This window comes from Schistocerca serialis, chromosome 7 (assembly GCF_023864345.2).
Source record: "Schistocerca serialis cubense isolate TAMUIC-IGC-003099 chromosome 7, iqSchSeri2.2, whole genome shotgun sequence".
In the NCBI taxonomy this organism is placed as follows: domain Eukaryota; kingdom Metazoa; phylum Arthropoda; class Insecta; order Orthoptera; family Acrididae; genus Schistocerca; species Schistocerca serialis.
Genome location: NC_064644.1, coordinates 356,109,514 through 356,135,169, shown reverse-complemented (window position 1 = coordinate 356,135,169; position 25,656 = coordinate 356,109,514). Strand labels below are relative to the sequence as shown.

The 25,656-nt window shown below is 41.1% G+C and overlaps 1 protein-coding gene and 1 non-coding gene across 2 annotated transcripts in view; one reads left to right on the top strand and one right to left on the bottom strand.

The window, feature by feature from the left end:
• LOC126413082 (lipase 3-like) overlaps window positions 1–7,800 on the top strand; it is a 73,157-nt gene extending 65,357 nt beyond the window's left edge. The window contains exons 8-9 of the mRNA XM_050082979.1: window positions 310–452; window positions 7,648–7,800. Coding sequence (XP_049938936.1) covers window positions 310–452; window positions 7,648–7,800 — 296 coding nt within the window. The remainder of the gene's footprint in view (window positions 1–309; window positions 453–7,647) is intronic.
• A 16,498-nt stretch (window positions 7,801–24,298) lies between these two features.
• Window positions 24,299–24,488, bottom strand: LOC126413588 (U2 spliceosomal RNA). The gene has a single exon (XR_007575376.1). It is a non-coding gene; the product is annotated as a U2 spliceosomal RNA (small nuclear RNA).
• Window positions 24,489–25,656: the final 1,168 nt, after the last annotated feature.

Genomic DNA, 25,656 nt, shown 5'->3' with positions numbered 1-25,656 from the left:
AAATGGGCAGAAGAGAATTTACCAAGTGGACACAGAGGGGATGAGAAAATGGACCGAGAGAGGAGGGCGGAATAGATGCACAGAGACAGGGCAGGAGAGGATGGACAAAGAGTTGCGGTGGAGGAGGTGGACAGAAAGGTGGTTGGAGGAGATGAGTGGCTAGAGAGGGAGGAGAAGAGGAGATTGGCAGAAAGAGGGGAAAGAAGGAGATGGACTAACAGGGTATTCGAATACATACATACCCGTTCACTGCCAGGCGATCAGCTAGTGCCATTACAATAATGTTGTTTCAAACACGCTTTGTTACAGGCCATTTCCGGCAGTACGACTTCGGTGCATTCGGCAACCTGCAGAAATACGGCAGCTTCTGGCCGCCAGACTACGACCTGAGCAAGATCACTGCCAAAGTGGTTCTCCTGTACAGCAGCAACGACTGGCTAGCGGCTGTAAAGGTAAACACTAACTACATATCAATGAAACCGCTGATGACCTCTTATACATTACTCCATTTATCCTTACTGATTGTTTGATACTACTGAAACGTGAAATGATGCTTTATTGAATATTTTAGTTAGTTTTTAGAAATGCCAATAACAAATCTGCGAGAATTCCTAAGAATTTATCTTTTAGTTGATTGTCGATCTAAGGACTTCCATTACAGGCACACTTTGGTGCTGTGGCGAGCGTTCATAGCTTGTTACGGTTAAAAGGGCTTTTAAATAAATGATGTCATTTCGTTTGACCCATTTATATCGTACACCTCTTTATGTGAAATTTAAGAACACAAATTTTCAAGGGAAATAATCTTTTATACAAGCCAGTCGATTCATTTGCTAACAACAATTTCACTTAAACATTACACCTTGTAATCTTTCACGTTCACTGAAACAATTTTCAATCTTCAACTAATTATCCCTCCACTAGCTCGATCGTGTGAAAGAGACCATCTCTGAAACAAATCGTCTCAGAAGGAAGTCTGTCAAAAACCTCTTTGGAAGGAAGACTCTAGCGCGGAAAGTATCATTTCCAGTGCTCAGCAGTTCTAGAGCTTGCGTGGCTAGAATACCGTTGCATTCGTTTTGGTTTCTTCTTTTGATTCCTTGTAATTAGCAACTTCAGTATCGAGACCCTGTTTTATCTTCATTCTTTCAGTTGTGTAGTTACTTCACATAGTAATCTCACTCTAATTTTATGTTTCTCTCTGAGTACTTTGGTCTGAAGTATATATTCTGATATTACGCAGCCCTATTTAGTGGAGAGCAAATGAAGCATGTGGTTGTTATGAGTATAGAGGTAATTGGTTGGTGTCCACTGTAGAAGCTGTGCTGAGTACAGCTGATGGCTTATTGGCTGTTAACGTGGAGTGGATCTGTGTTGGGGCATCTCGGATAGAACGTGCCTCTGCCGTGTCTTTGCCTTTGGGTGCACATTAGAGCACTGCATTTGCATGGCGAAACCGAGAGAGCAGCGTTCGTTACCACGCGACATGACGCACATTCACGTGGATGAGCACTCGCCAGGCGTAACTGGACAATCGTGCGTCACAAGGCAGTGCGAGGTGCAGGGAAAGAGCACAGAGCCTGCGTACATTGCGGGCTATATGGGTATCCGAGTGGGCGCGAAGAATGGCCACCACGACCACGCCTCCTCTGCCAAATATTAGCAGTGAAAGTTTTCTGTCACCAGGATTCGACCCTGTCTACCTCTAAGTCGAGTGCCACCGCACAGGTATGCGTCTGCGACCTCGGCCATGGAGGTGTGTAGATAGTTTGTCCTAACTCTCGAAGAGACCTCATATCCTCACAGATGTTAGGAGTTTTAGACGCAAAATTTCGAAGACAACACTTGGGGAGCGATTTCAAGTGCCATGACCATATAAAATGAAGTTTTCAAAGAGAGGAAATGTTATTTACTTTCGGCCAGATCCATCTGTTTAGTCTAGGATTGTTACATCGTAGAATTAATAGAAGTTATAAGAAAGATCCAGAAGATCGACAGAGAAGGGAAGCACGTCTAGTTACTGATTCACTTTTGTTTCACGGGGATATTAATACCAAGTCAATGGCAAACGTTGCAAGACAAGCGATATACGTTACACAGAGAGGTTTTTCCTGTTAAAAGTCAGAAGTCCGATATCGCATGCCTTATGAAAGAGTCAATCAGTGGGTAAATTCTTCAACATTATGTCCAAATATTGTCCTGACGGTAAACTTAGATAAATTCAAGATCACACGCCTTGCCGGCATCCGTTACTTCCACTCACGTAACAGGGGACTGAATAGAAAACGATTGTAGTATTTTAGTGCTGGGGAAAGAAATCGGCCGTGCCCTTTCAAAGGAACCATCCTGAAATTGAGCTGGAGTGATTTACGGAAATCACTGACAAGCAACCCCTTGAGTGCGAGGCAGCATGTTCAGTCTTTAGTAAGGCTCATTTGAAAATGTTATGTTAACATTTATGACAGGAAAACTATTACCTGCTAATGACTCACAATGTGCATCTGGAGGGCGACAGAAAATGAGTGCCCAGGAGGTGCATAGATCAATTTCTGTGGAACGTATGTATTACACTTCACAAAATGGACACCGTCGACACACAAGAAATGTTCAAAACAAACCATTAACTTGCACCATAAATACCGAATGAAATATTGGCGCGCCACAATTTTCACAAAGGTTTGCATCAATATCTAAGGCGACGAGAACTGATGAAATGTGATGACATGCAACCGAAAGTTAAACAGTCTGCGTGGAGCTTATCGTGAAACTGTCTTTAGTTTAAGGCTTAGCTGCAGATGGTGCGCTAATATGTTTTGTAGGCACGGAAAAACAAACATCCAGAGGCTGAATTTGTCCAGTGGTTCAAGGTGGTATGAAATGCGATGTCACACACTTTTCAGAGGGCACAGTTTGTTCTAAAGGAGTATGACTTTTTTACACAGCCCAGGAATGAAGCAAAAGCAAGTTATTTTGACCACCTATGGGCCAAAGCTGTGCTCATACCATAGTTGTAGTTCTCTTAGGCCCATTTTCCGGCTCTTGCGTGTTTTGACGTAACTATTCCATACTGTCCTTGGAAGAACACATATAGGAGAAAGAATCGTAGGGGACAGAGCACCTCCAACTTCTCGGAGCACAAGAAATAACTTTCCAATTCATAATCCCGATTAACAGTCGGCGTGTACACTACTGCCCATTAAAATTGGTACACCACGAAGATGACGTGCTACAGACGCGAAATTTTACCGACATTAGCATATCACATTTTCTTCTTCCTGTGATATGCAAATGATTAGCTTTTCAGAGCATTCACACAAGGTTGGCGCAGGTGGCGACACCTACAACATGCTCACATGAGGAAAGTTTCCAATCGATTTCTCATACACAAACAGCAGTTGACCAGCGTTGCCTGGTGAAACGTTGTTGTGATTCCTCGTGTAAGGAGGAGAAATGCGTACTATCACGTTTCCGACTTTGATAAAGGTCGGATTGTACCCTATCGCGAATACGGTTTATCGTATCGCGACATTGCTGCTCGCGTTGGTCGAGATCCAATGACTGTTGGCAGAATATAGAATCGGTGGGATCAGGAGGGTAATACGGAACGCCATGCTGGATCCCAACGACCTTGTATCACTAGCAGGCATCTTATTCGCATGGCTGTAACGGCTCGTGCAGCCACGTCTCGATCCCGGAGTCAACAGATGGGGACGTTTACAAGACAACAACCATCTGCACGAACAGTTCGACGACGTTTGCAGCAGCATGCGCTATCAGCTCGGAGACCATGGCTGCGGTTGCCCTTGACGCTGCATCACAGACAGGACCGCCTGCGATCGTGTACTCAATGACGAACCTGAGTGCACGAATGGCAAAAGGTCATTTTTTCGGATGTATCCAGGTTCTGTTCACAGCATTATGATGGTCGCATCCGTGTTTGGCGACATCGCGGTGAATGCACATTTGAAGCGTGTATTCGTCATCGCCATACTGGCTTATCACCCAGCATGATGGTATGGGGTGCTATTGGTTACGCGTGTCGGTCACCTCTTGTTCACATTGACGGCACTTTGGACAGTGGACGTGGCTCTACCCTTCATTCGATCCCTGCGAAACCCTACATTTCAGCAGGATGATGCACGACCGCATGTTGCAGGTCCTGTACGGGCCTTTCTGGATACAGAAAATGTTCGACTGTTGTCCTGGCCAGCACATTCTCCAGATCTCTCACCAATTGAAAACGTCTGGTCAGTGGTGGCCGAGCAACTGGCTCGTCACAATACGCCAGTCACTCCTCTTGATGAACCGTGATATCGTGTTGAAGCTGCATGGGCAGCTGTACCTGTACACTCCATCCAAGCTCTGTTTGACTCAATGCCCAGGCGTATCAAGGCCGTTATTACGGCCAGAGGTGGCTTTCCTGGGTACTGATTTCTCAGGATCTATGCACCCAAATTGAGTGAAAATGTAATCACATGTCAGTTGTAGTATAATATATTTGTCCAATGAATACCGGTTTATGATCTGCATTTCTTCTTGGTGTAGCAATGTTAATGGCCAGTAGTGTATACGATAGCGTTACGGCATTGGTGTCAGATGATCCTCTTACAACTCTCTTCGTGCCTCTAATTTCCAGGGTTCCTTTCATATGCATTTCCACTTCAAATCCTGATAGCACGCAGATGAAAACAAGTTCCTTACTGAACGGTGCGATAAGTTTATCTCATCTACATTTTGGCCGACTCTGCAATATACTGTGCATGCTCAAGTTGACGTTTTGTTTGAAATTTCGTTATCCTCTGTCTTCCAGCTTTGTAGCAGCCAACCACTGCTTCCCCTGAAATCACTGTAATCTATGTCGCGCATTTTGACGGGCGTAACATGGGTAGCTATCATGCACATACTGTAAATTGTATTGAGTATCCTTGAAATAAGCAAACACCAGTTTTTGCAACAAGTGCGACTTGTAAACACCAATTTTCGTAAAAAAAGCCCCTTTCCTCCCATGAATAGCTGTAGTTTTTCTTACGCACTACACGGCCATATTGCTGCGTACTTGATCAAAATATTTTTATCATTGTTGTTTCACTATGCTGCGGGTGGTCTTCCATGCACGGAATTATGTTTAGTTCCAACTCCTTCGACAACGATTGTTCTTTACTACGTTTCACTGGAGACGAGATCTGTGGCTCCCTGTCTGACAAGGATGACGAACAACAGGGCTCAACACTTATTTCGGTATCACTTTCACTTTTTAAGCACGTATCTTCGTCATTGTTCTCCTCATGTACACTGCCCGCACAATCGAGCGTATACGACACGACGCATCCCACTGACTCATCTTGCAGAAACGCTATTATTTCATCTGCCACTTCTTTCTCATTCCGCAGAATTTCTTGCTTTCCTTTCTACGTAATGCCGACTTCGGCAACTGTTCCTTGTGGGATCATAATCTGGATGGCTGGACGCGAATTTCAACCGTAGTCTTCTTGAATGCGAGACCAGTGTCGGTAACAGTCGAAGGATCAAGGCGGTGGTGGTGGTACTGGTACATAAAGTACTAATAGAACCTCCTGCAACGACATGGAATTTTTTTTTGCAGGCTTACGGCCAGAATACTTTAATCTACTTTATGATGCTTTTGCAAGCACACGCAGTTCTTTGTTATTACACTCCTGGAAATTGAAATAAGAACACCGTGAATTCATTGTCCCAGGAAGGGGAAACTTTATTGACACATTCCTGGGGTCAGATACATCACATGATCACACTGACAGAACCACAGGCACATAGACACAGGCAACAGAGCATGCACAATGTCGGCACTAGTACAGGGCATATCCACCTTTCGCAGCAATGCAGGCTGCTATCCTCCCATGGAGACGATCGTAGAGATGCTGGATGTAGTCCTGTGGAACGGCTTGCCATGCCATTTCCACCTGGCGCCTCAGTTGGACCAGCGTTCGTGCTGGACGTGCAGACCGCGTGAGAACCCGCTTCATCCAGTCCCAAACATGCTCAATGGGGGACAGATCCGGAGATCTTGCTGGCCAGGGTAGTTGACTTACACCTTCTAGAGCACGTTGGGTGGCACGGGATACATGCGGACGTGCATTGTCCTGTTGGGACAGCAAGTTCCCTTGCCGGTCTAGGAATGGTAGAACGATGGGTTCGATGACGGTTTGGATGTACCGTGCACTATTCAGTGTCCCCTCGACGATCACCAGTGGTGTACAGCCAGTGTAGGAGATCGCTCCCCACACCATGATGCCGGGTGTTGGCCCTGTGTGCCTCAGTCGTATGCAGTCCTGATTGTGGCGCTCATCTGCATGGCGCCAAACACGCATACGACCATCATTGGCACCAAGGCAGAAGCGACTCTCATCGCTGAAGACGACACGTCTCCATTTGTCCCTCCATTCACGCCTGCCGCGACACCACTGGAGGCGGGCTGCACGATGTTGGGGCGTGAGCGGAAGACGGCCTAACGGTGTGCGGGACCGTAGCCCAGCTTCATGGAGACGGTTGCGAATGGTCCTCGCCGATACCCCAGGAGCAACAGTGTCCCTAATTTGCTGGGAAGTGGCGGTGCGGTCCCCTACGGCACTGCGTAGGATCCTACGGTCTTGGCGTGCATCCGTGCGTCGCTGCGGTCCGGTCCCAGGTCGACGGGCACGTGCACCTTCCGCCGACCACTGGCGACAACATCGATGTACTGTGGAGACCTCACGCCCCACGTGTTGAGCAATTCGGCGGTACGTCCACGCGGCCTCCCGCATGCCCACTATACGCCCTCGCTCAAAGTCCGTCAACTGCACATACGGTTCACGTCCACGCTGTCGCGGCATGCTACCAGTGTTAAAGACTGCGATGGAGCTCCGTATGCCACGGCAAACTGGCTGACACTGACGGCAGCGGTGCACAAATGCTGCGCAGCTAGCGCCATTCGACGGCCAACACCGCGGTTCCTGTTGTGTCCGCTGTGCCGTGCGTGTGATCATTGCTTGTACAGCCCTCTCGCAGTGTCCGGAGCAAGTATGGTGGGTCTGACACACCGGTGTCAATGTGTTCTTTTTTCCATTTCCAGGAGTGTATTATATCACTAATGTCTGATCTCGCATTTAACTGGATTTGCCACAATATGAAGGATTGTCTCAGTAAAAATGCTGCCAGTTTTGAACCTAAGATCGTGCACGTCTATTTCCTAGTGTTTAACTGAAGGCTCATACTTATTTCCTGCTGCAACGAAAATTTCCCGTTTGAGACAAACAATAAAGAATTAAACTGAATAGACCGATGACCTTGCTGTCTGGTCTCCTTCCCCAAAAAACAACAATTAAACTGAATATAAAGACAAGGACAGTAGAATAGTAATATACTACAGCGTATGATAAATATGTAGTGCATGTGATAAATTACACGTGAAGGTGTTTTCTGAAATGCAACGCTTTAGACATTCCAAGGCTAAAGCTCTGATCTACCCTCAAGTAATGTTTAGTTGACGAGGTGTCTGTTCGAGCTGTTCGTTTCGTACCCTGTTCACAATCTCTTAAGTCAAGTGTTCAGCTTTCCTTTCCAGTTAATCTAGAACAATTATTTTCATATATTTCGAAGACGATATTTAATTTGTGGTTTATCTTGTTGCAGGATGTTAACAGATTATACGAGAAGTTACCCAACTGCATCTTTAAATTCCTCGTGGAGCAAGAAACCTTCAATCATCTCGACTTTCTTTGGGCAATCCATGCCAAAGAGTTGGTCTACGATTATGTCCTTCATATCATGGCCTTAAATGTGTAAATTGTGATAAAAATTTGAGAACATAGTATCTGTCTTGTTATTGTTTGTAAGCCTCAAAAACTGTAAGCAGTCTTCTTAATTTCTGTCTTCTATTCGACTTTTATGATTTCTGAAAGATACTGTGCGCACTTTCGTTCGACATATTCCAATTATCAGTATTTAGGTCTTTTTTCCAATCCATTGTAATGAATCATCCAGCTTAGTATACCTATTAAAGTTTGTTTTTCGAAATTTTCAGTCCAGCAAAAAAAAGTATGGCAACTGTGTGAAGCATTGTTACTTTCACGTATAAACTAAGACCTGAGCGTTGTTATCCATTTCAAAATGTAATATTTCTTGGTGCCAATAATTAAAAAATAGCTCTGCTAAATCTTTGTTTCAATTTGCTTTTTCTTGTGCATTTAAAAAAGTAAAAGTTACCTGTTTTGACAATGTAAGCATGGAAGGTGTATTATAGTGCGTGATTTGGAATGGAATATTTCTAGAAGTACAGAGGACAGTAAGTTTTCAGGACAGATAATGTGATTTGCAATTTGTATGAAAACAAACCACAAATCACTTGCTCCAACACTCTCAGGTAACAACACCTTGCACGACTGATGATTGTGAATTGCTCTGAGAACCTTGCTAGCAAACTTTGTATGTAGGTAACATAGATAGCAAAGCTACAGTATCTCAAGTAGTAATGTCTTCATCCTTGAATGTGCTTTTATTGAACTACATACCAACAGTTCATTTCTATATTCGAGAATAATTATAACCTTTACGAAAGTCACAATAATGTGTACAAGGTGCAATGGGTATAAGTGCAGATATTTCTGTCGGTGACTGAGGACGATGTACTGAACAACAATACATCAGTATTTACTTCTTTTGCAGATTAATAATTATAGCCATTAAAAGTTGTGTGTTTTTAGGCTGGTTAATACCTTCAGCTACATGTCGCAAAAGCAAGTCATTAATGCTTATTTTCCTCTGGGCAGCAGGTCATGTGTTGAAGTGTCGACTCACGGACACACGTCTGTTTGTCTATACTGACAGGAAAATTTGGAAATTTGTAGTAAGTTCCTATGGGATGAAACTGCTTAGATCATCGGTCCCCGCGCGAACCGTGGCAATGCGCCTCAGACAGCCGCACGGCCTATATTGACAGGTGTAGTCCATGTAGTGGTGCAGAACTACCGAGCAGAAAATATCAGGTTATAAAGTTGGTGACGTGTTTGTGGGAAGACAGTAAGCTGTGTAGATATTACGCACCACATACAAAAAAAGCACTTATACCTGTTCTATCCTTGGTACGCAGTACCGTGTCGGACTGTCTATGGAACGAAGGACAGGGTCAAAGGGAGTGAAACTTCATTCATGTTGTGAACTTTCTCTTTATTTTAGCAAAACACACGAAGTTAGATTTATTAAACACATATTGGGAAAAGATATTCAGTGGTACTGACTATTGAGGAACAGAAAATTTACAAGCATAAAACTGTATCAGACTGATTAACTGCAAACAAATTAAATACAATAACAAAAGCAGTGGAAGTATACTTCGCAAATAAGCACCAAATCAGAAAATTGCTATACAGCTGGATAGCGGTGGTGCGCAAGGCACACAAGAAAAATGACCAAACAAAGCTGTTGTAAGTATGGTGTCCTGAATGGTTCAAATAGTCAGTGAGAGCCTTCATGATTTAACAGATCCTAAACCAACAACACAGACAAGGAGCAAATTAACAACCATTCAGTTCAACGAATTCACATGAACTAGAAATAAAGAAAAATAAAATAATTAAATGGAGAGCTGCAGTAGGAGCGCAATGATTAAGTCACAAATAAATACATCGCCGTGCTATACAACCCTGTATTGGCAAGGCATAGTCGCCTCGGAGGGCGGACTTGGCTCCGCTTTTGGGCGCTGCGCCTGCTCTATGAAACAGTCAGATTTCAGCTAAGTTCCACCAAAAGAAACAAAGACCGTAGCCTAATTCACAGAGGAGTAAAGAAATTAATATAGGAATTGGGCCAGGCCTCTGCTATAGTCCGCAAGCCGCCGCACGACAGTCAAAATTACAGCAACAAGAAAAACAAGTAAATAATTTTCCAGTGAATTAACGGAATCGAATCAAAGAAAAACAGTTCCAAATAAAGTTATCGAGCAGGACGTTCGACTGCCAACTACAAATTGTACCAAACTCGCACCACGTGGGCGAGGGGTAAATAAATAACCGCCACGCGGAGCAGAGCACTTAATCCCATGAAAACACGTTCGGTTGGGTAACACAGACACATCCTTAAAATGATCCAGAAGTGACAGCGGGGAGCAGACACACAAATTCAACAAAGCGACGGTCCACCTCCGTTCTCCGGGTCGTCGGCCGCTAAAGCACATAACACGCTCCCTCTCCAGGAACGTGTCCCACACGTCCAAAGGATTCCAGCCGGCTGTAACACATTTAATATTGGTTCACAATCCAGGAACCCGCCTGAGGATCTCTTCGTGGTGTCGCTAACACGCTCAGAGCCGGTGACTGTTAACTGCCGAACTTGCACCAACCACCAACAGCCGGCAGACCCTTCGGATCGCCGCCGCCGGGTTCCAACTCGGCCGCATCACCTCGAGCGAAACTGTTTTCACCTTCCCGGCCTCATTCACACTACAGTCGCCACCGATATCCGCGCGAACCACGTCCTCCTAAGGCAAAGATGTTCTACTAGAGACTATGGGGCGACCTACCGATCGCGCAAAAATCGTTTAAGGCATTACTAGCAGTAACCAAAATTTGCAGTGAGACACTTATTTCATTCATCATAATTTTTTACCTTTTCTTAGGTTACAACATTTATCAGTCTTGTAATAGAGTCTTTGTATGAGATACACTGAAGAGCCAAAGAAACTGGTACGTCTGGCTAGTATTGCGTAGGCCCCCGCGAGCACGCAAAAATGCCGCAACACGAAGGGGCATGTACTCGACTAATATCTGAAGTAGTGCTGGAGGGAACTGAAGCCATGAATCCTGCAGGACTGTCCACAAATCCGTAAGAGTACGAGGGGTTGGAGATCTCTTCTGAACAGCATGTTGCAAGGCATCTCAGATATGATCAATAATGTTCATGTCTGGGGAATTTGTTGGCCAGTGGAAGTGTTTAAACTCAGAAGAGTGTTCGCCAAGCAATTCTGTAGCAATTCTGGACGTGTGGGGTGCCGCATTGTGCTGCTGGAATTGCCAAAGTCCCTCGGGATGCCCAATGGACATGAATGAATACAAGTGACCAGACAGGCTGCTTATGTACGTATCAGCTGTCAGAGCCGTGTCGTATCAGGGGTCCCGTGTCACTCCAACTGCACATGCCCCACACCATTACAGAGCGTCCACCAGCTTGAACAGTCTCCATACGCGTACACGTCCGTCCTTTCGATACAATTTGAAACGAAACTCGTCCGACCACGCAACATGTTTCCAGTCATCAACAGTCCAATGTTGGTGTTGACGGACCTAGGCGAGGCGTAAGGCTTTACATCGTCCAGTCATCAAGGATACACGAGTGGGCCTTTGGTTCCGAAAGCCCATATCGATGATGTTTCGTTGAATGGTTCACACGCTGACACTTGTTGATGGCCCTTCATTGAAATTTGTGGCAATTTGCGAAAGGGAAGCGCTTCTGTCACGTTGAATGATTCTCTTCAATCGTCGTTGGTCCCATTCTTGCAACATTTTTTTCCGGTTTAACGATGTCGCAGATTTGATGTTTTACCGGATTCCTCATATTCAGGGTGCACTAGTGAATTGGTCGTACTTCATCGTCGCCTCGGAGATGCTGTGTCCCATCGCCCTAACACCACGTTCAAATTCGCTTAAATCTTGATAACTTGCCATTGTAGCAGCAATAACCGATCTAACAACTGCGCCAAATACTTGTTGTCTTATATAGGCGTAGCCAACCGCACTGCCGTATTCTGCCTGTTTACATATCCCTGTTTTTGAATACGCTTCAGCGTAGGCTTTGGTGGGAAACGATTGTACATAAAGCTATTTGCTAATGAAGTTATTTTATGTTATATTGATTGATTTTATGTTGAGACTTGGATAACAATCTTAGGTGCATGTCTGCTCCGCATCACGACAAGTAATTAGGAAAATACACTGAGGTAACAAAAGTCATAGGGCACTTCCTAATATCGTGATTTCCCTAGATCACTTCAGGCAAATGCCGGGATGGTTCCTTTGAAAGGGCACGGCTGCTTTCCTTCCCCATCCTTCCCTAACCCGAGCTTGTACTCCGTCTCTAATGACCTCGCTGTCGACGGGACGTTAAACACTAATCTCCTCCTCCCACTTCCTAATATCGTATTGGACCTCCTTTTTACCGGCGTAGTGCAGCAGCTCGCGTGGTATGGACGCAACGAGTCGTTGGAAGCCTCCTACAAAAATATTGAACCTGCAGCCACTACAGCCGTCCATAATAAGTGCTGCCAGTGCAGGATTTTGTGCACAAACTGACCTCTCGATTATGCCCCATAAATTTTCGATGGGATTCTTGTAGGGCGATCTGGGTGGCCATATCATTCGCTCGAATTGTTCGCAATGTTCTTCAAACCAGTCGCGAACAACTGTGGTCCGGGGACGTGGTGCATTGTCATCCAAGAAAAAAATTCCATCGTTGTTTGGGAACACGAAGTCCATGAACGACTGCAGTCAGTCAATGATAGGTTCAGTTGGACCAGAGGACCCAGTCCCTTCCACGTAAACACAGCCCACACCATTGTGGAGCCACCACCAGCTTGCACGGGGCCTTGTTGACAACTTGAGTCCCCGAATGCACAGAGTCTGCGTCACACTCGAATCCTGCCTTCACCTCTTACCAATTGAAATCGGGACTGGTCTGACCCGATCAGGGTTTTTGAGTTGTCTAGGTACTTTGGTAGTATGAACCCACTTACCACTCTGACATTGTTCCCCTTCTGATCTGGATGCAGTCGGAAATGGTATTCTAGAGGCGTTATATCCTCTCCAGAGGCAATCTGGCCCATAAGTGTTGTAACTGTTCCTCGACGTACTGAGTACTGGCACTAGGGGACGTCCAAGCTAGTGCTACACACTTTCTAGCGGGGAGAGATGTCGGTATGCTGTTGGCCACAAGAGCACCTTAACAGCACGCAGATAGCTCGTTATAGAGACAAGCGTCATGTGTGAACGAGCATTATCCTCTTGAAAAATAGCACCGCGACATTGGTGTACAAACGATAACTCACAAGGATGCAAGCTATCCTCGACATAGAGTTGTGCCGTCAAAGTTAAAATAATCAGCGCCACCTGTGACCTAAAGTGGTACCCAATAGCTCGCCACACCATGACGTCATGAGCCTCTCCAAAATATTGGAAGAACGGAACATCCCTACGCAGGTCAGTGCGACGCTCTCAGACGGCAGTCATCCAAGGTAGTACAAAACTGCGATTCATCACGGACTGCATTCAACCAGCAGTCCATGCTTCCCGATCATGGCACCACTCCAAAGGCTGCCGTCTGTATTGTAACGTCAACGGCATCCTACGCCTTCTCCAGTCTGGCTGCGACTACTCGCTGACCAACGGTGTCAGAATGTCAAACAACACAGAATGTTGGAGGTAGTCCATTACTTGTCGTCAGATGGCGCCTGCAGACAAGAATGGGCTACAAACTGCTTGGCGTAAGGCACAGCAATCCCCACTTATAGTGGTCAAACGGTCTACAGGAACGTTTAGGATGAGTGTGCTTTCCCTCATCTTCTCACATCAGTCCAGTGTCACATCTCAATGCTCCACAGGTCTGTATTCTCTATGTTTCGACCGGGGGCCGAATGGGTACCCGTAATGAAGCCCCATCTCTAAATGTCAAATGCTGATAACGCAGTCTCACACGAGTTCGCGGCGGCACCGAATCATTTACAGTGATCACTCAACATCTGACATTTCTCACGCTCCTCATATACCAAATCACGCCTCTTAAAAGTACTAAACATAAACAAACTAGTGCACTCTGGTGATCATTGTGCCTTACACAGATAACTGCAACTTAAATCGTTTGCATACCAGCCGACAGGGCCGCCCATTAATGTAGCAAACCTGACAAATATCAGGATCCGGAATCTTTTTTTTTTTGCGGAGGGGGGGACACACACGAGAAGAATTATATCTCTACATTTACTTTTATTCTTTATCCTACTGCGATTTTTATAGGAGTGAAATCTTCGCCAAACTGTCTGTTCTGGATGATCGTACAAGCAAGTATGGTCAGCGTTGCTGATGATGATGATTTTGTTAGCTTACGAATCTGAAATAACAGAAAATAAATCGACGCAACTCAATATCATTATAACTTGTTCAACTTCTCTTGGAGCTATTACCCCACAGGATTCGTAAGCTAACACCGAGTGGTGCTGCAGTAGCTATTACACAACACTATGGTTATTGTTTGACCTTGAGATGTGGCATTAATTAAGTTTTATATCACTTTCATTATTACAAATAAGTTCCACGTGTGAAAATGTACGTTACTGTACTGCGATTTCACGAAATTTTCTTACTTCCGTGCATCATTTCCTTTACAGTAAGTGGTCAGTATGCAGAGTAAGCTGCAAACGTTGTCAACACTGCTGGAGATGTTCCCTGCGCAACAATCCTCGACCCACGGCCACCATAAGCTTACCCCTTCGTTCCCTGAGCTAGTCTATAATAAGACTCAAGAAAAGTTGCACAAACCTTCTAACTACCGAAATTTATCTTGGAACACGTAATGATAATGGACTGCGGCATAAACTAAACACCATTATCGCCAAACTAAGCGATAAATCACCACCTCCAGACCCTGCCACGTTTATCAGTGACAATCATGACGTTTCTAGAGATTAAATATATTTAAATATGGGTTTACCGAGTTTCTAAGGCCCCTTTTGTGACAAGAATAGCGTTTATTCCATTAATAATAAGCTTATAACAATTTAGAGAGTCTAGTGTTGTCATTTTTCAGTTTTCATAAAAACAGCATTGGTAACAATACTGATGACCAAATATTCACACATGGTGCTTTACATACAGTGTGTTTCAGAATTAAGTACAGCGCTCGATTCCATTTATTAAGTTATTATCAGGAGTGATGGCAGTGTGCATGTTGTTGTTTTCGTCAAAATTGGGCTTCTTTACTTGTCCAAGTACTACAGAGATCTGTGAATTTATTAAACAATTCTCTTTATATTGTTTTTAATCTGAGATATGTTACAAAATTTAAAAACTAATTTAGTGCTGTTACTTTCACAGTTATTTAAAGCTTTCCTTATTCATTTAAACATATTCTAGTAGCTATTTTAAATATTTGTTTCAGGATACTGTCGGGTTATGCACATAAGCCTAGCGCACAGAAGCGCTCATAAAAACGTAAACACGATGAAAACTTCGTGTAAGACCTGTAGAAAATAAAAACGAATTGAGTAGCTACATTACGCTAAAAGCTAATCTGGTGTTGAAAGGACGTAACACTTTAACTTCAGCAGTAGCAGAAATTTGTTCTGCGAAAAAACGTAAACTAACTGCACTTGATGCAAGTATTTTGTCGCTTGATGAAGGAGAGGAAAGCAACCAAACGCGTGAGTCTAATGGACGTATAGGCTGTGACTGGAATTCAAGTGATCCTGGGCAACTCCCATATCCATTTTGTAATAGTGAAGAGACAGAAGCGTTAGAAAGGGCGTTTGAAGTATAGACCCTCCAACAGTTAAACAGTTTAAAGACAAAGTAGAAAATTCCCAAGCATCACTTGTATTCCAAATATGTAAACAACAAATTGAAATACAAATAGATGGAGGGACAGCCAGAGGAAACTCCTCTCTTGGCTATCCTTATTACTTCAGAATTACAGCAAAAAGCCTGTTACACCTAGGTTAGCTAAACTAGATAAGGGATTTGACTAAACGAAAACAACTTGGAAAGAATTCTACTCTCTTCTTCCTAGTCACGAGAACAGTTTTGTGTATAAAAACAATTATTTAGCTTGGACATGTTATGTACAAACTCTAATAGGTAGCAGTCTATATTCCGCATTCGAGAAACTATTGCTGAAAGAAAAGACCTTTTAGCTGTTTAGACATTATTATCTTATGGTCTCACGAAATCTGCCTTTTAGGGGAAGCAGTCACCAGTTAGGAAAGCCATATGATAACTACTTTGAGTTAATTTTAATAGAATATTCAATTTATGTTGAAAGCTGTCATGAGAAACAAACTATTTACCTTGGTGAACACAGAATGAGCTTTTGTCATTGTGTGGGGATAGTATTTTAAATAAAATCTTGGAAGAAAGGCAGGAAGCTCTGGTTTTTTATTTATTTGCGATGCTATTTCAGTTGTGTCTAAGACCAAGCCGAAAACCCTGATTTTAAGGTTTTTATTGACAAAGAGGAATACAGATTGGAAATTCATAAATCGATTCATAAATGGATTTTCAGAAATCGTAGATGCATTTAACAAGCATGAAACTGATTTACATCACTGTCGTGGTCAGTGCTTTGATAATGGATCAGGCATGGCTGGGCCAAAAGAAGTTGTATAAGCGAAAATTTTATCCGCTGGCAACATTTGCTACCTGTGTAGCTTGTACTCTGAACTTAGTACGATTACATGCTACATTAAGTAATGAAGTATGTTATTCAGTTAGTTTGCAGGCAGATGTAAGGCAAAACTGCGAAAATAGTTCGAATTTTTTACTATGTAATTTATTAGATAGAATCTTTAAGAGTAACGTTTCAAAGTTTGATAATCGAATTCTGGCTATAAATATGTTTAAATAAATGTTGTTTGGGAGTCTGTGCATACCACGTCCCCTTTTTATATGCTGTGATCCACGCAGTCTCTACGATAGAAATTTTTTGTGCGTTAATTTTTCGTTCACACAATCGAAGCGAACAGCAGATGAGTCTAGAAGGCTGTGAGAAAGATTATCTTTGCTTCTTCCTTTGTTTACTACGTGTGTTTTTGAATATTGTGTGCTACAAACTTGTTTAAGTTTTTAGTTTTGCGGATCTCAAACAGTTTTGCTCGAAATGGGTCATAACAATGGAGACATATTCAAAAAAGTGAGGATATGTCGAATTTTACGTGTAAAAGGTAAAGTAAATTTAAATAAAATAGTGTTACAGATGCTACTCGTTAGTGTAAAGAACAGTTATCGACAAACTCACTGAGTTCATCGAAGAATAAAATTAGTGAAAGAATTGATGATGCTGTGTACATTGCGAAAGACGAGTTTTCCAGTGGATTTACGTTAACTGACTTAGAAATACTTGCCCAGATAATTAACATTTCATGTTCATGTGGTAATTGTGGATCAAAGACATTGTAAGTAAGATACATGATTTGTGTAAAGTTTGCAAATATTATGTTCAGTTCAAGATTTCTACTCTCAATAGGAAGGCGTACAAGGGGAATACAAGATTGTGTTGCGCCATGAGATGCTTAGCTGTAGGCAGAGAAGGCATAAATTTATTTTGTGGCTTGATGAAAATGCCTGGACCTTTGACTAGATTCAGTGATTGCAACAGAACACTCCCCAGTGTTCTTGAAGTTGAATGCAAGGATGACATGGAAAAAGCTGTTGAGGAAGCTGTAGATATTAACAGTGAAGGTAAATAATGACACTGTTTAGTGAAGATAGATCTGTGTGTCTCTTGTGATGGAATCTGGATGGGGAAGGAACATGGTGTATCATCTGCCATTAGTGTGGATACAGGGAAAATCTTCCTGGTAATGGGCTAATATTCCTCTTAGTCTGACACAATAAAGAATAATGATGACAGTGAAGACGAGAGGTGGCAACAGGAACACAAGAAAGTGTGCAGAAAGAATTACCAAGGGCCAAGTGGTGGGATGGAAGCAGCTGGAATGAAACTAACATTCCAAAGAGGAGTCGAACAACAGGGTGTTAGGTATGTGAAGTATGTAGGTGATAGAGATTCCAGTTCTTTTAAGACTGTTTTAGATAGCAAAATTTATGACCCTCAAACTAAAATTGAAAAACTGGAATGCATGGAGCATGTTCAAAACCGAATAGGACATAGACTCCTCAGATTGTAGAAAGAAATGAAAGGAAAGAAATTAGAAGGTGGAAAGCCACTGACAGGTGTTAACAGACACACAGAGAAGGAAATTCACATTTTACTAATACATTACGGAGAAGCTGTAAAGGACAACTTACGTAGTATGAAAACAATACAGCAAGACTTATGGGCAATATTCTTTCACAAAATTGCCACAGATCTTCAATGCTCTCTTTGTCACTTATCGTGGTGCAAGACAGAAGTCGGGGAAAAGCCATACACCCACAAACATGGTTTGCCACTTTCTGTTTTAGATGTAATAAAACCAACTTTCAGGGGCCTAGCCAATCCTTAACTGCTGAAAATATGTGTACATGGGAAAACACAGAATAAAATTCAGGGCTACATTCACCTTATATGGATGCATTGTCCAAAAATAGTATTTGTGTCCTCAATTGTTGTGATGACAGCTGTACAACTTTGGATAGTAGTGAAACGATTAAGAAATTAATTCGACCTTTTCCTGATGATATGAAAATCTTATCAAAGAAGTACAAATGTTTGAGTCAGTGAGTGCAGTTATATTTTTCTGGAATTGGCAGAGACAACATTTAACAAATGGCTTGCATTTCTTGTTCTAAATGAGATTTATACTTTTAGCTTACATTATGTTTTCCTGAATGTTGCATTGCAGTGATTGTGGCTTCAAATGAGAGAGGATTTAGTAAAATAGCACTAATCAAAAGACATTTAAGATATACACGTTAGGCCAAGAGACATTTAATCATGTAGCACTGTTATCAATAGAGCATGAACGTGTTTCTAAAATTAGATTAGGTATTGTAGTGGATTTCATCAACTGCAAGAACAGAACATTCCACGTTCCATCTCCAGTCGTTCGAAATTGCTTAGCTGACACTGACTATTTCTACCACAGACTTTTAAAATCAGAATAGCTATTGTTGTTATTATTATTATTAGTAGTAGTATCTTCTTTCCTTTCTCAGACCTTAGGTCTGGTTAAAAATAGGAAATGACGTGGACCTTGATCAAGTGTGACTTCCTTTTAACTGTACGATATATGTTACATTGCAATTAGGAACTTTCGGGTAATTGAACATGTATCAATAATTACAGATTTCTGTAGTTGTATATATACGTTTGGATGTAGCTGTATTGCGTTGATGTACGGGTGGATATTGTGTGGTATGACTCTTGTAGTTGATAGTATATTTTGTATGATGTCAACTTTATCCTGATGCCACATGTCTTTGACTTCCTCAGCCAGTTGGATGTATTTTACAATTTTTTCTCCTGTTTTCTTCTGTATATTTGTTGTATTCGGTATGGATATGTCGATTAGTTGTGTTAATTTCTTCTTCTTATTGGTGAGTATGATGTCAGGTTTGTTATGTGGTGTTATTTTATTTGTTATAATGGTTCTGTTCCAGTATAATTTATATTCATCATTCTCCAGTACATTTTGTGGTGCATACTTATATGTGGGAACGTGTTGTTTTATTAGTTTATGTTGTATGGCAAGTTGCTGATGTATTATTTTTGCTACATTGTCATGTCTTCTTGGGTATTCTGTATTTGCTAGTATTGTACATCCATTTGTGATGTGATCTACTGTTTCTATTTGTTGTTTGCAAAGTCTGCATTTACCCGTTGTAGTATTGGGATCTTTAATTATATGCTTGCTGTAATATCTGGTGTTTATTGTTTGATCCTGTATTGCAATCATGAATCCTTCCGTCTCACTGTATGTATTGCCTTTTCTTAGCCATCTGTTGGATGCATCTTGATCGGTGTGTGGCTGTGTTAGATGATATGGGTGCTTGCCATGTAGTGTTTTCTTTTTCCAATTTCCTTTCTTCGTATCTATTGATGTTATGTGATCTAAATGGTTGTAGAAGTGGTTATGAAATTGCAGTGGTGTAGCTGATGTATTTATATGAGTGATTGCTTTGTGTATTTTGCTAGTTTCTGCTCATTCTATAAAGAATTTTCTTAAATTGTCTACCTGTCTATAATGTAGGTTTTTTATGTCGATAAATCCCCTTCCTCCTTCCTTTCTGCTTAATGTGAATCTTTCTGTTGCTGAATGTATGAGATGTATTCTATATTTGTGGCATTGTGATCGTGTAACTGTATTGAGTGGTACTAGGTCTGTGTTACTCTATTTCACTACTCCAAATTAGTAGGTCAATATTGGTATAGCACAGGTATTTATAGCTTTTGTCTTGTTTCTTGCTGTCAATTCTGTTTTCAGTATTTTTGTTAGTCTTTGTCTATATTTTTTCTTTTAGTTCTTCTTTACTATTTGTATTATCTATTCCTATTTTTTGTCTGTATCCTAGATATTTATAGGCATCTGTTTTTTCCATCGCTTCTATGCAGTCGCTGTGGTTATCCAATAAGTAATCTTCTTGTTTAGTGTGTTTTCCCTTGACTATGCTATTTTTCTTACATTTGTCTGTTCCAAACGCCATATTTATATCATTGCTGAATACTTCTGTTATCTTTAGTAATTGGTTGAGTTGTTGATTTGTTGCTGCCAGTAGTTTTAGATCATCCATGTATAGCATATGTGTAATTTTGTGTTGGTATGTTCCAGTAATGTTGTATCCATAATTTATATCACCTCTGCATCTATTATCAGTTGCTCTATACATCCTAGTGCTCCTTTGCAACAGACTTTTTGGTCTTCAGTTATAATTTTGTTCTGTGTTGTATATGTCATTAATTTCTGTGTAATGACTGAAGTTAATATTTTGTATATTGTTGGTAGGCATGTTATGGGGCGATATTTTGCTGGGTTTGTTGTGTCTCCTTGATCTTTAGGTTTCAGATAAGTTATTCCATGTGTAAGTGTATCAGGGAATGTGTATGAGTCTGCAGTGTAATTGTTAAATAATTTAGTTACATGTGAATGTGTTGAGGTGAACTTCTTTAGCCAGAAATTTGCTATTTTATCTTTTCCAGGGGCTTTCCAATTGTGCGTAGAATTAATTGCTTGGGTGACTTCAGGCATTTGTGGTATCATCTTGTATGAGTCTGTTTCTGCTTGTATCCACCGTGCATGCCTGTTATGTTGTACCAGGTTTGACTGTTGCCCCAGAAGTGTTCCATGTCTGTTATGTTTGGTGGGTTGTCTATTTTAATGTGTGTGTTATCTATTGTCTGATAAAATTTCTTCTGGTTTGTGTTGAAAGTTTGGTTTTGTTTCCTTATATTTTCACTTTTTTTGTATCTTCTAAGTCGTTTGGCCAATGCTTGTAATTTCTGCTTCTTTTCATGTAATTGCTCTATCACTCCTTGTTGTGAGATTTTACCTAACCTTTTCGTTTTTTGTCTGATCTTACATTTCTTATAAATTGTGTTAGCTGTCCAATGTCTATTATTATTATTATTATATTACTATTGTTATTATTATTATGTGGGCTAATTTATTCCAATGAGGTACATTCAATTAATAAATTGATCATTGTGTAGACAACATTTAGTTACTGATCACATGTAAAACAACATACTGAAGTATTTGTGATAGTACATACTGAAGAATTTGCGATAATTACCTTCTATGCACTGAGAAGGCTTGAAGGCTCTCAAAAACGTTTCGTAGACAACGAAATCTATGGGCAGCCCTGCAGTTAAGGTGTGGATGTGTATGAAAGTACACTGACATGCAATCAGGTTCAAGGAGCTGCCCTTTTTTACTGGGCAGTGGGAAAAGAAATCTACATTTCCACAAGAACTGATCAAATCACTTTATTTCAATGAAAGCAGCAATGGAGTTAAAAATCTAAATGCCTAACATTAGTGCAGCAGTCACAACTGACAAAATAATTTCTGTTGTGTAATGTGTTGACTTCAGTGGTCATAGTTTTGAAAATAAATATCACCAATATACTGGTTGTACTGTCCCAAATTTCCACATGAATAATATTACAATAGCCATCATAGTGGAACACTTGTTGATGGCTCACACACAAGAGTACTACAACTGCTTATTGTATACAGATAATTTTGATGTTGCAATCACCCCAGCTAACATAATGTATTGTTGGTTTTCGACAATTAAAAAAAAAGGTGTTGGACAATTTTTAAAAAAAGCTATTGGAAAAAGTAACTTTCTAGTTATTGTGAATGTGTTCACAGGTACCTTTACAACAGGAATTTAGAAATGGAAAATGTATTTCAAATTAATAACATTGATTGTACCACATTTTATTATATATATTTCATTTCATTGCAATATATGAAACATAAAGCAATATTTCCCACTGTATCTATAATATACGTCCTTTCCATTGTCTCTTACAACAATACATGCCTTGTGTAGCAGTTGTGGCACCTTTGTATATGCTTCTGAGGTGAGAAATTGAAACACATAATACTCTAGCACTGTGAGTAAGGTAACAAAAGAAATAGACTCACTACCAAACTGGTTAAGCTACAGTCGCTGCACATCTTTATAGACTTTAAAAGACACATTTGAATGAGGGATAAAATTGTTTTTGTGGTGAAATAATATTTCAGTACAGATTAATAATCATCCATTGGGCACAATAGATCATCTTTCACTGATTCTTTTTTTACTTCATCAACAGCTGTACAGTATTTTCCAAATAATTGTTTCTTATACCCCATAAATTTATCCTGTATGACATTGACACTCATAGGAGCAAGAAAAATCTTTGGTATTCCATCTGTAAATTCAGCATCTATGAAGTTAATACATTTATGGCTAATAGTATCTGACTTCACTACTATACATATGCATGCACTCAAACATCCCGATATGTCTCTATGACAGGGATCCCCAAACCAAAGCAGTGGCTGCTCATTCCAATCTGACTAAACTGGACTTGAACACCATGTTTGGCATTCTCGATTTCAAGCTTTGTATTCACTATCTGCTTTTATGCCTATATTCATGTGCTGTGATCTGCAGGTAGTCAACCACTTGACTACAGCTCAATGAATCGTTGTGTGTCCAGATGAAACGTATCTGGTAGCCCATATATGTGTAGCACACCTATGTGTGGATTGTTGAGTAGATGCTTGAACAGATATGTGTCCTGCTCCAACAAGGCAGCTAGTGCTGAATCAGGAGGCTGCTTCTGCGCAGCAGCAAATAAGGAAAAAACTGTAAGTACTTATACACAAAAAACAGTGGGAGAAAACGGTTAATGATAATAATAATAAAATACCTACACTTAAATATGACAGGTTCTTCCTCTTATCTTGTCTGGCTGATCTCTGCAGACACTTCACGCTCTTTCCACTGCAGTGAACAGAACGCAAGTGACTCAGTTAGTGAGTTCCTGCAGCATTACCAACTATCTGACATCATAGCCATCCATCTTGGCAGCCATCTTGTTATTTCATAACCTGTCATAGTCAGCCATCAGTCGGCCATTAGTCTGCTATCTGCTATCCCTGTGGCACTAGTGTGCCATTGCATGTCATTTTTTCTGACAGGATTCTGTGTTGTCATAGAATGTCATATTGGGTGCCATCTTGTGACAGTACAGCACGATGTCTTGTATCCGCCATCTTGTGTGACATAACCTTGACCTTGGAGGGGGAGAGGGAACCTTCACCTTTGTAAAAATTTTTCAGTATTGCAAAACTGCACCAATATAAACTTTAGTCCACTCGTTACGACATGAAACTAATCCAGAAACATTTTCTGTGTGTTGCACAATTTTTTAAATTATTTTAAATCAGTGTAACAAACGACCTTCGCAACATTTAAAATGAAGGTCTTTGAAATATAACAGATTAACTTCATTTTTAAAATGACTGGTTTCATTTCCGTACGAAACACCTTAAGAGCTGAATTTGCTCGTCATATGAGTAACCTCTCCGATTTATAACTGAAGTTTATACGCTACATCATAGGATAATTATCCTGAAGCATCGATACAATCAGACCTGAGCCTAGTAATTTTAAAAATGAAATCCGTGATCAAAAAAGTAAGTCCAAAAAAGCAGAGACACTATGTCATTTTCTGCAAGGCATTTGAACGTTCAACATTTTTCGTAATAAGGGCAGTGTTTGCGCACATTATCATTCACAGAACCCTCTGAATAAATATCATGACTTGTAATTAATGCTGGTTTGCTGATAATGAGTGTATCAAGAAGCTCGGATTAAATAAGCTTGGAATTTTCACAATTACAGTGATATTAAACAGTTATCCTTATGGGAAAACCTAATTCCCCAGCGCTCACGTTGCTCACTTTTTTAACAGCAATTCCACTGTTCTTAATACATGCAGCAACATTGTACTTTGGAGAGTATTCTTGAAGTTGAAACTTAATGGTTTTGGACATTATTTAATGAAGTGGACAAACATACTACAATCTCTCACATATGTCTCACGAAGTGACTGCAATAAGAAAATTCGGGGTACAATCAACAGCAGAAGTTTTGTCTTTTGTTTTCTCGATAAATAAGAGAAAACAGTCTTTCGTGAGTTTTTAAGCCCTGAACAATCGTGAGTCAAAAATAAGTTAAATACTGTAGTCCTGCAGTGCAGCACGTATCCCTTTTTAAGTTGATAGGAGCGGATACTACACTTTGATCTTAGCCAAAAGGGTCCATACAAATGGATGGACTGACATCTTAGAGGTAGACTAAACTTACATCTACAGCTGTATGCATACTTCTCAAGTCATCGTACGGTGTGTGGGGGAGGGTACCTGTACTACTACCAGTACTCTACATATGAACCACACTTTCCTAAAATTCGTACAATAAACCGATGTCAATGTTTCGCCTTCACCGCTACCGTCCTTACGTGTTCGTCCCAATTCATATCGCTCTTCTTTCAATTGATGTGACTGTACAGGCAACACACTGCTAATGGTGCGTTCGAACATTACGAGATTGTATTTCCTATCACATCTTACATTTTTTTGCATTTAGAGCAAGGCGCCATTTATCAATCATCTTGTAACCTACTCCAGTTCCCACCTTCACGTACACCACAGCATCATAAAAGTCCCCTGGGTCACTCCTGACGATATCCTGGTCTCTGAAACACTCGCCGTAGAGGACAACATACCAGGTTGTATTGTTTAAGTCTTCGGGACACTCACATATGTTCGAACATATTGTGTATCCTCGTACCTTCGTTAACAGCCAACAGTGGGGTACGCCTTCAGTGTCTGAAAACGCCATCTTCATTCAACAGTCCAAGATTCTGAAGGTTTTTTTCGGATTACACAGGACATTCTATACAGCATATTACGTATATTTGTTTAAAATTACAGACCGATTGGCATGGACCAACTTCACTACGCCTTCTGATTGGCAGTATTACGTTTATATACCGTACGAAATCGTTGAACAGCATATAAATATGGTGAATTGTTGTTACTAAGCAGAAAATGTTGAAGGAGTGATCATGGTACCTTACCAGCAACAGAAAAAAGTAGCGTTGACGCAATATTGCTATTATCTATTGTCACAATTGACTGGCAGGCATCCGATACAAATTGTGCTCCCGCACTGAAAAGTTCAGGGTTCATTTAACTTTAACCCAATAATATTTCCAGATGCCATGCCAACTGATCTCAAAACATTTTTCTGGACTAATTCACAAATTATCATGAGCTTTGTGACACTATCAGTTGTGAATGCAATCAACATTCCGAATGAATTTGAGTTAGATATAAACTAAATTCCAAAGAACTAAAGGGTCCAAAGACACAGTGCTAGATTCCAAAGGAGTTAACAAAGCCAAGTCGTATTAAATGCAGTTAGAATTTTGAGATAAA